General features: G+C 32.6%; 2 protein-coding genes across 2 annotated transcripts; one reads left to right on the top strand and one right to left on the bottom strand.

Moving 5' to 3' along the window:
- The first annotated feature begins 667 nt into the window (after positions 1–667).
- LOC118438525 (putative nuclease HARBI1) lies at positions 668–1,653 on the top strand. Its single transcript, XM_035858972.1, has 2 exons — positions 668–1,218; positions 1,288–1,653. The coding sequence occupies exons 1-2, from the start codon at positions 916–918 to the stop codon at positions 1,651–1,653; spliced, it is 669 nt and encodes a 222-aa protein (XP_035714865.1). The 5' UTR covers positions 668–915.
- Positions 1,654–2,785: 1,132 nt separating this feature from the next.
- LOC110858825 lies at positions 2,786–3,707 on the bottom strand. The gene is made up of 3 exons (XM_022107712.1): positions 3,674–3,707; positions 3,195–3,584; positions 2,786–3,132 (listed from the first exon to the last, which is right to left on the bottom strand). The coding sequence occupies exons 1-3, from the start codon at positions 3,705–3,707 to the stop codon at positions 2,786–2,788; spliced, it is 771 nt and encodes a 256-aa protein (XP_021963404.1).
- Positions 3,708–14,080: the final 10,373 nt, after the last annotated feature.

Genomic DNA, 14,080 nt, shown 5'->3' with positions numbered 1-14,080 from the left:
AAGATGGCAGATAATGCTGTCTCCCGGTTACCGAAGCCAGCCACTACCAACTGTATTCCTCCCGTGATATCGACGGTGAGGAATATGAGATAAAATTAGTTTTAAATAAAAAATTGTAAGAATGAGTAGCAAAAAATGCAAAATCTACCAATTTGGAAGCAGTACAATTTATAAACTGCAAAATGATTAGGTTTTTTATTTTAAGCTGCCCCAAAATTCCTTACATAATTTTATAACCTACAAATAAATGAATAAGATATGATTAGGTCAGTATGATCATACCTGTTCAAAAAAACTTTGTTCATTCAAAGTTCAGTCATCCCGACTTCTGACTTAAGATTTTCATTCACACTCAATAATTTTCTATCAAACTTATTTCATTTCACTTCACTTCATCTGACTTCATTTCTTATTTCGCCCAATGTATTAAGCATAGGGTGAAAAATGAAAGGAGTGAGAAATTCTTTTATTACCAGTCACTCATCTGAAATAACAGAATCTTTCACTCATTTTTATTCAAATCACAGGAAATTAATTTTCATTCACCATAATTCTCTATCATGATTAGTCACATGAATGAAAGTGAACAGGTATGAATGTAATGCAACTTCCAGTATTGCGTAGTTGCAAAAATTGGCATGAATTTGAATCGTCAAAATTAAAATATGGGGTGGAATTCAATATACGTTAGGCAATGCTTAGGCAAGAGAAATTTGCCTAAGCAAATTTTATTTGTATTCAATATTTGTTGCTTAGGCAAAATTCTAAGCAAGTGCTGAGCAAAAAATTTATGAATTTCTGTATTCAATATGCACAAATTCCTAAATTTTTTGCCTAAAGTTATTCCAGCTCGGAGGTGGAATAACGACTTGCGTAACTTTAATTTAGCTCAAAAAAATATTTATTTCTTTAAAAATGGCCATTCCATTATTTGTCCTGAACAATGAGCGCAATCGGGTTTATAAACAACGTCGACTCCTTGAAAGTCTCTCCGAATTTGAAATAAGGAAACATACTGGTTTGCCTTGGTGGGGAGCTCGAGAGCTTATTGAGTGGATTGAACCGGAAGTTGAACCACTGGCACGGAGAAACTACGCGACACCGGCGGAGACGAAAATTCTTACAACATTGGGTTTTTTTCGATCTGGGTCATTCCAATGGATGCTAGGAACTGTTTCCGGAACTTCCCAGCCTTCGTGCAGCCGAATAATTGCGGAGGTACGCTTAAAAAATGGTCTTTAATATGTTGCAGTTTGAACTTTCAAAATTTATTTCGAACACGGTCAGGTGTCATCTACTCTGCAGGATCATGCAAATGAAATGATCAGATTCCCAGCAAGTGTGGATGAACGAAATATCGTGTCAAACGCATTTTATCAGGTCGCAGGTCTACCGAACGTGATTGGCATTGTTGACGGAAGCCACGTTCTTATAAAGGCTCCAACTGACCACGGCGGAGTTTACATTAACAGAAAACAGCGTCATTCCATTAACGTACAGATAATATGCAATCACCAAGATAAAATAGCTGATATCGTAGCGAAATATCCTGGTAGCAGCCATGATAGCTTCATTATGAGGAACAGTGCGATTTGTCATCGGTTTCAGCGAGGAGAATTCGGTAACAACGTTTTGATTTTGAAAATTAATTAAAAATTAAAATTAAAGGCGACAGTGGTTATTTTCGTGCACCATACTTGGCCATTCCGTTTTCGAGGAGAGCGGCATTATCAGTCGAGCAGCAATTATTTAATACCGCATTGACAAAAACTAGAAGCAAAGTTGAACGATGCATCGGATTGTGGAAATGCAGATTCAGATCAATGCATAAGTTTGTAATTCTTTCATTCATACGTGATCGTATTTTGATTTAATTTTCCGTTAACTAATAGATCGGGAGGCGACTTATGCTACGAGCCAGCAAAAGTTTGCAAATTGATCACTGCCAGCGTCGTTTTGCATAACTACTGTGTAAATTTCGGAATTCCCTTGTTGGATGAAGATGAGCATCAGTTAGAACTTATTATTCACGGTCTGGCTGAAGATGAGTTGGATTAGCCTAATTAGTTTAGTGGTGGTTTTAAGTAAGTTTTATACTAGTGTACACATGTGAAAATTTACGTATTTGTTATTCGTGTATTTAATCTTGGACCAAATTTTAAGTACATACAAAGTAAAACCTGAAAAACAATTTCTCATATTAACGCAAACAAAACTATTGATAAGTCTTCTGCATTTCGAGTTATTTATGTGATGACTCAAATGAGAATGTGAGCGGTGGTGGTTTTGAATTGCAAGTCGGCCAAATCCCTGAAATAACGTCGAACAACAACAGGGTCGTCCAAGAGGAAGTAGTTATCGCCGTGTTGGATAAGATTTTACAGAATATGTCTCTCGATAAGTTCAATTAATAGTTAAACTAATTAAATTAACAGCTCTTTACTATCCTGACCGGGTGCTGACTTTCCCAATTTACTATTTTATGAATCTATGTGTCGCGCTATTACCGCACTGCAATCCTGCCACCGACTTAAAGGACCCGATCACATCCATCGAATCTCATTGTTCTGGTAGGAATGCAATCACCGGCTCATGGATGGTAGCAGTGAATATTTGCAGAATTTAACCATGTTCAGGATGATGGTTTTGAAATAGAATTCTGTAAAGGAAAGTGTAATTTGCAATGAATTGTAATTACATACAACGTAAAACTTGAAATACAATTGCTCATATTAACAAAAATAACTGAACACGAAATTAATTGAATAGAAATTTGATGATTAATTCAAATGCAGCTGTTCACATCTGAAGAACGAACACATTGACCATGTGTTAATTGGACCACATAGTTCGGGAATTGGGACGATTCAAATTTCTTGCGCTTGAGTTTCAATTTTTCTTCCTCAATATTGTTTCGTTGCTGCATGAGATCACCAATACGCTTCAGTTCCTTAACTTGAGTTTCCAGTAAGGTAACTTGACGTGTTTGCAGCTGGTACAACGTGGTCTCGGGAAGCTTGCGTTTTGTGGGGCGAGGAGACTCATTTATTGACGGGTCTTCTTCACTTCGAGAAGATGGAGTGCATCGTGGGACGTGATTTCGGGCGGTAGTTGTCTTCATCGTAGGTTTGTCTGTAAAACGAGTCACAAACTTTAGTATACAACTAATCATGTCAGTCAGTTTTAAGCCTCACCACTGGAATCGAATCCTCCAAAAATTCCTTCGACTGATACCGTAGGGAGAGTCGACAAAATTTTTTCCTGTAGGTCGTCGAGTTGGGACAACGCACTTTCACCGCCACCGGTCTCATTCAGCTCTCGTTTATTTGCGGCCCCTTTAGCCTTGACCTCGCTCTTAAGCTGTTGGTACTTCTTCTTAATTTCAGACAGCTTTCTTCCGCCAGGAACCACACCCAATGCGTTGACCTTGAGAAGGACTCGCCCCCATGCTTCTGATTGAATTTCAGGAGTCATTTTCGTGGTGAATTGGCCAAAAAGTAACGAAAGATTTGCAACAATTTCATCAACTAGCACCTCCTTTTCCAGAGAAGTGAAATTTGGACTCCTTTTGGCACCTTCGGTCTCTAAAAAATTATCAATCACATTAATTAAGACAATTAATGTGACTTTAAATTTATAATTTAGCTAAGTTTATGGAAAAGTGGTCACTTACTTGTGATATTACCCGTTAAAGTGGTCAACGCCATTTCGAAATGCAATGGAATGATCGAAAATGACCATAAAAACTTCAATAATTAGCCAGTCAAAATTATTGTAGGGAATGTGGTGTTGATGGTTTAACCGAGATGAAATAAGATGGAATAACAATAATTTTTCATGACGTCATAATTTTTCATGATTTTTTTCAGTTCACACGAGGTCACAGATTTTCGTTGCTTAGCCGTTGCTTAGAATTTGCGTAAGTTTAAGCATTCTTAAACTTACGCATGCCTAAGTCGACTGTATATTGAATACCAAATTTTGCTCAGCAAAAACCTTGCTGAGCATGTGCTTATCTACGCAAATGCTTATGATAGCGTATATTGAATTCCACCCATGAATAACACCAGCGCCGAAAAATATTATTTTAAATAGGACGAAATGATATATGATTCGTAGATTTATGGAAATCCGGGTTCCATTCAATCATGAACTGCTGAGTAGTTTGTAAAAATCTTAATATTTAGTGTCCAACTGTTTTCATATTTTAATAATTGATTTATTACATCATATTATGGATATTATCAATTTGATAATTGCAAAATCATAAAAATAGATAAAATTACATAGGTCAAAATAATTGGCAAATTTATGCCAAATACCGGGTATTACATTCACTTACAATGGAGGTCTCCCAACGTGTGCTCACAGATTTGGACCAAAGTAGCGTCAATCGATCGCAAATATAATTAGTATCAAATTTGTAAATGGAACTATCTGCCAATGTGCAAGTTTCGCGGAGATATTTGCATAGAAAGAGGAGAAAACGCACACCTAAGGCTGGCAAATTTTTCATTTTCCAAATTTGCTGCGCATTTTTCCCGCTTTGGATGGCAAATATCTCCGTCAAACCTGCGCATTGGCAGATAGTTCCATTTGCCAATTTCATACTAATTATATTTCTGATCGATTGACGCTACAAATAGTTCAGTCCAAATCTGTGAGCATACGTTAGGAGAACTTCATTGTGAGTTACAATAAAAAAATATTCCTTCAGGAACTTACAATTTCGATTAGAAAGGATAATTTTTATCAGGTACCTGTAAAATCTTAATTTGGCTCAAGAAATGAAATGACGAGATAAAGTTTATTTACTTGATTTTGCATCAAATATTTTATCGCATGTGTCAAACTCTCAATTAAATTATTTATTTGAACCTAGACATGTTTACAAAGTCATATATTTCCAATAATATTGTTGCACGTAGTTAAAATGTCATCGGATATATTTGAGAGTGAAAATTAATCGATCTACAAAAGAAAGATTTTCTAAAACTGCGTGAATTTTACAAGTTCAACAAAGTTTTAGAATTTAGTTCATTGTACAAGGAATGCACCTTTACCTCATTCTAGTTACATAATTTACTCGAAATTCGAAATTTGGCTTCTTAATTATTCAATATAATATAAAAGTTTACTGTAAAATTTGGTTTTCAGAACGTTGTTCCATTGTGCCGCATAGTTACATTTGATTTGATTTGATTTATTTATTTCAATGAGACACCCCAATGCTGGGTTATTACGCCTCAAGGTAAAAAATTTGTCATTACAATAGATTTAAGAAAATAAATAATACAATTTATCAAAGTGCATCATGATCGTCTAAAATATCAAATAATTCCACCATTCTCTCGGTACATTGTTCATGAACAAGCTCACATTTAACTAGTCGTTTAAATTCAATTATACTTAGATTTCTTAACTTTTCAGTGATTCGTACCGGTAAATTCAGTACCGTTTTTGACGCCCTATATTGAAATGACTTTCTCATTAATCCATTACATATAATGTTAGGCTCAGAATACGTTACAGTTCTTGTTGCCCTTACTATTCTTTTCTCTTGACAAATATAGTCCCGGAAAATTCCCGGTCCGATATTATTATACATATTAAAGGCAATTTTACTCATTTCAAACTTACAGCAATTTGTTAAATTTGCATTTAACCACTCGAGATCTACAATGATTTCATCAGAAATGCTGTCAAATTTAGATTTACCATACACAAACCTGGCACATCTTCGTAAAATATTATTAATACATTTTAAGTTGCTACTCCCAACTAACCAAATCGGACAACAATACATTATAATAGGTAAAATTAAGGCTTGCACCACCATTATTTTATGTCTTACATCGAGGACTCCCTTTAATGAATATAGCGACCATAACGCAAAGTTACATTTCTCCGCTACCTTATCACATTGTAAATTAAATTTTAAATCGTTATCAATTATAATACCGAGAATTTTTATAAAATTAACTCTTTTCATGGGTACTCCATCCAGTTTAACACTAATATCCTGAACATATTGGATATGTTTTTTTGCAGCAATGACCATCATTTCACATTTATCATTATTCAGTTCAAGCCTGCTACTTTTCATCCAATTACATATATTTAATAAATCAGATTCAAGTTTGCTAACAGTTTCAGAAATATTACCGATTTCACCAGAGATTAAAATTCCCGTATCGTCCACAAATTTTATACACAAAGAATTACAAATACATAGTGGCAGGTCATTCATCATTATGAGAAACAAAAGACAGCTTAAACATAGACCTTGAGCCACACCCATATTTGTCGGTAACGTATCAGAAGAACAGCATCTATTATTACATTTCATGTAAACAAATTGTTTTCTGTCAGTTAGAAATGATTCAATAATTTGCTCATTAATCCCGTACCTTAATTTATGTAATAACACCTCTGGGTCACAGCGGTCATAGGCTTTACGTATGTCTAAGGCTATGAAGATGACAAAATTGTTATTATCAAGGGCTTTATATACATAATCAGTTATTGCTATTAATGCATGTGCTGTTGAATGGTGCTTTCTGCCACCAAACTGGAAATTTGAAAACATTTTGTTGTATTCAAGATAGCTAAAGAGCTGTTCAAAAATACACTTTGCAAATAATTTAGCAATTGTTGGTTGCAACGATATAGGGCGCAGGTCATTACCCGAAGTTGGATTAGGCTTTTTGGGAATTGGGATAACTTTGGATAATTTTAGCAAACTTGGTAATGTCCCACTATTTATATAGATATTAAAGAGAGTTGATAATTGACCTACAAAGTGATCTGATTTCATGCAATGATTTAACATAATATTACACATATCCAGATTATCAGTTGAAGTAGAATTCTTATTCTTAGTTAGTTTCCATGATTTTCTAACTTCCAGCGCGGTGATCGATGAAAATTTGAAATCAACGGTATCCGGCCAAGAAAAACTTGGTCTACAAGGTAATCTCGGTTGCGATAGTATAAGGTCACGTGTACAGATGTCAGCGAAATATTTGTTGACCATATTTGCATCTAATTGGATTTGGGATGTAGGTTTGAGAAGTGGATATAATTTGTGCATTGCTCCCCAAAAGTGCAGCTTGTCCACGGTTTTATTGAATTTCTCTCTTGAATCCTTTATGACGCTTCTTTTTACACCTTTTTTCAGCCTAGCCAACTTTTCTAGTACGTTGATTAGACGGATCAGTAGTTGATAATTTGTACATTTTGTCTCTCTCCTTTATGAGCGATTTTGTTTCTTCAGATATGTATTTTTTTACACCCTGTTGATAAAACGACACCTTAATTATAGGTGCCAACTTATTAAACACATTAGTTACTTTATCAATGATCAATTTGGAACAATTTAACGGGTCGGTGTCAGAAAAATTTAGTTGGTTAATTTCCCTAAAAAGATCTTCTTCAGCAATCTTTGAGTAGTTTCGGTAACGTATGTTTGTTCTTTTTACAGGTGGTTTTTTAAAGGAAATTTCACACTGGACACACAAATGGTCAGAGAGCAAAGGGTTGTAGACAGATTTCTTTGTTATTGAGGGCAAGTTATTTGTTATTATAAAGTCCAGAATGTTTTGGTTTCTTGTGGGTACTTCGATCACCTGATGAAGAGATAAGGCTTTTAGAATTTTAAAAAATGGGGTGGTGGTTTTAGAATCTCGAAGGTTAAAGTCACCTAGTATATATACAGACTTGGTACGTTTGAGGTATTCATTAAAAAGTTCTTCCAAGAAACAGAAATCCAACTCGATTGAATTTTTTGAATAGTCCGGATGTCTATAAATACACGACACAATAAATGATTTGTTAAACTTTTGTTGCACAACAATTGTGAGGTGTTCAATGTTAAGTGACTTATTTACATATACCGATATCTCTTACAGAAAATCTACACGTCAAATTTTTCACAGAAGTCACATAAACTGGATAAAATCGTATTGTGACTTTCCAAATCTTTAATTAATAAACTTGAAAATTTAGATATTTACCTTAATTCTACTTAAATCGTTCGAAATCCCTGTAATTTTCAAGAGTAAAGACAAACTTAAAAATGTGAAAAATTAGGGTTATATTTTTTAAAAGAATTTTTTTATAACATTTTTTTACTACACAAACCTCAATTCTTTCGCTGGGAAATTTAATCTGAATTTGGAATCGGCGACGATTCATTTCAAAAGTACACCCATAAAAATTTCGACGATGAAATTTTTTTGTTTGTGAAAATTTCAACCGGCAAAGGGATAATGTAAATGTGATCAAAAATGTGGCCCGCTATGTAGGATTTAGTCTCTTTCTTATGTATCGCTATTTTTACAGTTGCTCGGATTCGCGATTAAAATGAGCCGAATTTTTATAATATCATAATGTAGAGAAAATCTAAAAACCTCGGGAATTGGGATACGTTTTTTTACAAATTTTTTTCAGCCTAGATATATTTTCATTATTAGTGAAAGATTTCAGTTAAAATTCCAGGTTTTTACACCGTATTCGATTTTTTTGGTAAATTAACTGTAATTAATTACTTTTAGGTGCACTCTTCTAGGGGGATTTACGTTACTTCAGACGATTAAAATTTTAATGGAAATCGTAATTTTTCAATTGCTGCGATAAAATCTCGATAAAAACTGGATTCGCTTCAAGAAAGTAAAAGGACGAGATAAAATGAAATTTAAAAAATCACATCTTTGCAAAAATATTTTGAAAATATATTTTAAATCGAAAATTAGTCGATCAAAAAAATGGCGATTTTCTCCAACTTTACAAGTATTTCCGCAAACTTTACAAGTTCCAGTAAAAATGGAGGTTTCCCTACGTATGCTCATAGATTTGGAGTATAGTAGTGTCAATCCATCATAAATTCAATTAGTGTGAAATTTACAAATGTACAGATTTGCAATTGGAACAGAGATATTTGTATTTGGATGCGAAGCGGAGAAAATATGCAGCAAATTTGAAAAGCTTAAAATTTGTCGACTTTGGGACGCGTTTTATCCACCTTTTATGTAATTATATCCGTTGAAAGTGCCCTTTGGCAGATAGTGCCGTTTCAAAACTTTAAGTTAATTAAGTAGGATTTATATATTTTTAGAAATTTGTAATGAATATGAAGCCACATTGCCTAATAACAAATAATATTGTAGTTTCTTTTAGAAATGTCATCTGAATCTTGGGCAAGATCTATTTAATATTTAAAATTATCTATATTTTGAGAAAGTTCAAAACGTCGATAGAATTTTACATTAAATTTAATCCATATCAAAAATTTAATAAGGAAAAAAATGACAGAAAAATGTGCACGCAATCTAGAATCAGAAATGAATGGAAAAGTAGAAAACTTCCGTATTTACAGAACCAGGGTCGTGCGACAGTGGGTTTGCATGCGAATTAAAATTTCATATTACGAAAATTTTAATGGAACCAGGAGAAAAGTAGGATTTGGAGTCGTGTCTTAATTGTTTAATTGGGATGAGGATTTTAGTAATCATTAATTAATTAATGCCATGAAATAGCGTTTTTTAATACCTAATCTATCAATTCTGAGTGTACAAAGAAATAATAGCTAAGAAAGGCATAAATCGAGATAATTTATTTTTTATAAGTTTGTTCTTCGTATCGTACCACAAAAATTAAAGCATGCAGATAAATGGTCAAAATTTTGAAAAAATCGGGTTTTTGTAGACATCCGAGTTTTTGTTGGTATTAGGATACGTACACCGAATCTTAAAAGTACATTGTCTCCTTATCATCAAAACATTATAAAAATGGACAGGAAATTCCTGCCAGGAATTATATAATTTTTTTAAGAAATTGATACAACAGACGAATTACACCTGAAAATAAGCACTTTGATCATCATATTTTCTGAAAATTTAAAATGGCGAGAAAATCTGGCATGAAAATTAACCCCGAAAAAATAAGGAAGATTTTTCTTGTAATTTCGCCTCTATATATTTAGTAGTTTTTCGACAAATTTTCGTGTTCACAAAAATAATTGTGGGCAGGGGTGGCAAAAACATGGGACGCATTACGACAACATTAGCACGGCACCTTTTAATTGTTAAATCTTAAAAAAATATGTCAAGAAAACTGTAAACGGCGAAAAAATTTGACACAAAATTTCATTCATGGAAAAAGCGAGTAAGTTTGCGTGAGAATGAGTGTTTTTGCAACTAAATTAACATTCTTTTTGATAAATTGGTCTTATATAAAATTAAATTGTGGGCGTGGGTAGAAAATCGGAGGAATTATTGTATGGAAACATATTTTGAATTCTTAGTTTCTTACACTTAGGTCAAAGTAGTACGTACTTCTCAAGTTACACAATATCTTCCAAATAGTTGATAGTTTACAAAAAAAAATATTTTTAGAAAATTGTAAACGGCTAAAAAAGCTGACACATAATTTATTAATAATCCATGGAAAATTGGGTAAGATGTGCTTTTTGCAATTCAATTAATATATTTTTTTGTTTGATAAATTGTTCTTATATTTAAAAAATCTTGGGCGTGGGTGGCAAAAAAGTGGAAAAAATGAGAGGAATTGTTATGTAGGAAAAAAATGTGCATGAATTTCCTTACTGTAAAAGTTGAGTAAAAATGACGTCGAAACGAGAAATTTGTAATATAAGGTACCCTCAATATCAAGTTAGATAATTGGGAACTCAAACTATTCAATTAATAACAAAAATTTGTGTGATAAATGCCAAAATATAGGTAAAGAATTTTTTCCAAGAGATAAGAAAAACCTTTCTGACCCAGTTTTTACCGTGAACTTTACGAATTTTGATCCTAAATTTGAACAACTACAAGAATTATTGTAAACATGAATAAACCAAAGATATCTTTTAGTTAAAAATGAAGATTGCGTTAATTACAAAATAAAATTACAAAAAAGCTGGCCAAAAATATTTACACGCATGCATGCTGGATTTTTGCGAATTGAGAAACCATTGCGGATTAAGAGCATTGTTTTTTTTAAACTGGTTTCATATTGAAGAAGAGTGATACTTATATAACTTAAATTTGCATACTGTTCGGACTACGCAGAAACGATGTGATGAAACGATTACAGTGGTCTAATTTTAATTATAGTGTACGAAAAAATGAGGAGCAATGTTCAAAATTCTTTAAAAATGGACCATATTATTAACCCTTTAAGGAATTCCGGTATAGACCTTCCAGTCGTTATTGGTATTGGGAAACGTACATATACCGAATCCAAAGAGGGCAAAAAATTGCAAGAAACTGCATTTTTTTTATAAAATTTGGATGCTGTGCTATCTGAAATATGAAATATATAATATGATATATATATTTCCTGGAAAATAAATAAACGGCGAGAAAATCTGGCATTAAATGTAATTCATTAATAATTTTGTAATTCATGAAAAATTGAGTAGGATGCGTTTCTTTTTTGCAATTTCGAATTCTGTCAATAATTTTCTGAACAAATCAGTATTACACAAGAAAAATGTGGATGTAGGTGAGAAAAAAGTATTTAAAAATGGGAGGATTTATTACATGTATAGGAACATATTGAATTGTATTTATTTCATAAAAATTTGTAAAAAAAAATTATCCTTGACGAATACAAAGTTCACCTAAGGATAAAAAAACTGGATACATATATTCTCAGAAAATTTAAAACGGCGAGAAACCTTAAAATAAAATTTAATCCATGAAAAAGTAGGATTGGATGCGTTTTTTGCAATTTCGCATTTTAAATATTATAATTTTTTGACAAAATTTATATTATGGACGCGGGTGGCAAAAATAGTTAAAAAATTTTAAAGTTGGGCCAAATTTTAGTGGGATCAAGCGAAACCTAGTAATTAACACATTGCTACATAATATTTACAGAAAATTGAAAACGGCGAGAAAATCTGACATTAAATTTAATAAATAAATAAATTGAATTGGATACATTTTTTACAATTTCACATTCGACTAATAATTTTCTGAACAAATTAGTTTACGAAACCAATGTGGGTGTAGGTGGCAAAAAATAGAAAAAATGAGAGGAAATATTATACAGAACCGTCTGTAATTTTCTCAAAAATTTGCCACAGACAAGATGTGTATAAGATCTATTAGTTAGATTATAAAATTATATTTTCAGAAAATTACAAACGTCGAGAAAATCTGGCATTAAATTTAATCTGTATTAAAAATTTAGTAGGACGCCTTATGTTTTGCGATTTCGTATTGAATTAACAATTTTTTTTTGATAAATTAGTCCTACAAAAAAATATTATGAGTATCAATAGCAAAAAATACAAAACCTGCCAATTTGGCAATAATAAAATTTATTCCGTGCAAAATGATTAGATTTATCATTTTAAGGTGGCTCCAATTTTTTTAAATAATTTGATTTCATACAAATAAGAGTTGAAAGTATCACCGCATGCAAATTGGCCGCAAGCTGCAATAATTTACTAACTTGCGCCCTGTTTTACGAGGTGTGCAACATTGACGGAGGTTAGTAACGAATAAATAAAGCATGATTAGGTCACCTTTAAGAATGAGGTAAATGAAAAATGACACAGAAATATGCAAGCAATCTGGAATAACTAATGAATCGGAAAGTGACTAGTATTCATTTTGACTCATATTCACGTGCATTCATCTTCATTCAATTTAATTTGCCTCAATTCACCCGTATTATCATGTTCAATGTATTATAATGGCATACAGGGTGGTCGTTAATAACCTTTACAAGGCGAAATATTACTTACTCGATTTCATTAGTTAAAGCTTAGTTACGAAATGAAAAACACAAAATATTTATTATTTATCCATTTTGCATTCAATTTGTAATGCGAATTTGTATTATTGCTTTATTTCGGAACCAGGTTGTAACTAACGAAATAAATCCAGAAATATTTGTAAAATTCATTAATGACCACCCTGTACATGTGTATACGTAAAACTCAAAAAAGTTTTACCAAGCCCAGCGAGTCCAACCCAAAAAAGGTGATGAATTAAAATGCGGCAAAATTTATTGTGAAATTATGATTTTGAAATTAATTAATTAAATATTTGCAAATTAATCAATTACACTTTCGACTAGCTATTATACTTTTGTGATAAAAAAAATTCTCTAAAAAACACACTTAATTATGAAAATTTATTGAGTCGGCAGTCAATGTAAATTAAAAAATTAACGGTTTTTCCCAAAACAACGACTAATCAGCAAGATTTAACATATTTTTTCCTGTATTTTTCTCTAGCTTTGTAATTATAACAAGTAATCTCCAAAAAATAAACTTAGCAAGTTAAATATAGTAGATTTAAAAAAACTGATGATAAATTTCTCATGTAAATACTGCACGTTGTATTACGCGGAGTTTGGCTGGCTGAATTTAGTTTCACTAGTATACCCAAATATCAAATGAGATTCGACGTGAATGACACTTCAGTGTGTGAAAGCCTTGCCGTGAAATGAGTAATGAAAAAGAATGAGTTGAAATGACATTCTCCTTGCTGCTTCATTCATTCTCATTCATACAGCGAATGTGAAGCGCGTCTTCATTCATTTTCATTTGAATGAGAGGAAATTCATCTTCATTCACATTCATGATCGTCATTATGAATGAAGTTGAGCAGGTATTTTTTTCACGAACCGTTCTCAGGAAGAGAAAATGGCATCTATCAATACTTTAGTGGATGATGTTGACATTGCATTCTATTTAAATCTATACTAACGATGAAATAACAGGAAGTTCCTCGCAGATAAGATTGCAAAAAGCGTTCAACCGGGTTCAGTTTTACTAATTAGATGAATAGAAGCAATAGCAGCAGGAAACACTCCAACGATAATGGATCAAGAAGCACTGGACAGTTGGTGGGCATTCTGTAATTTACATGTGATGTATTACGGCAAATAATTTGCAATGATGATTACATCGATTGTGGTGATAATGATTATTGTAGCATACATTTCCTATTATGAAACCATTAATACAACAGTGGTTAACATTTGGACCGTGATCAGCTAATTTTTCGCAAGCTTGGGTTCATGTGCTGGATGTAGTAGAGATAATGAGGAGGCAAAG

Source organism: Folsomia candida, unplaced genomic scaffold (genome assembly GCF_002217175.1).
Source record: "Folsomia candida strain VU population unplaced genomic scaffold, ASM221717v1 Fcan01_Sc022, whole genome shotgun sequence".
In the NCBI taxonomy this organism is placed as follows: domain Eukaryota; kingdom Metazoa; phylum Arthropoda; class Collembola; order Entomobryomorpha; family Isotomidae; genus Folsomia; species Folsomia candida.
This window is presented reverse-complemented; position numbering and strand designations above follow the sequence as displayed.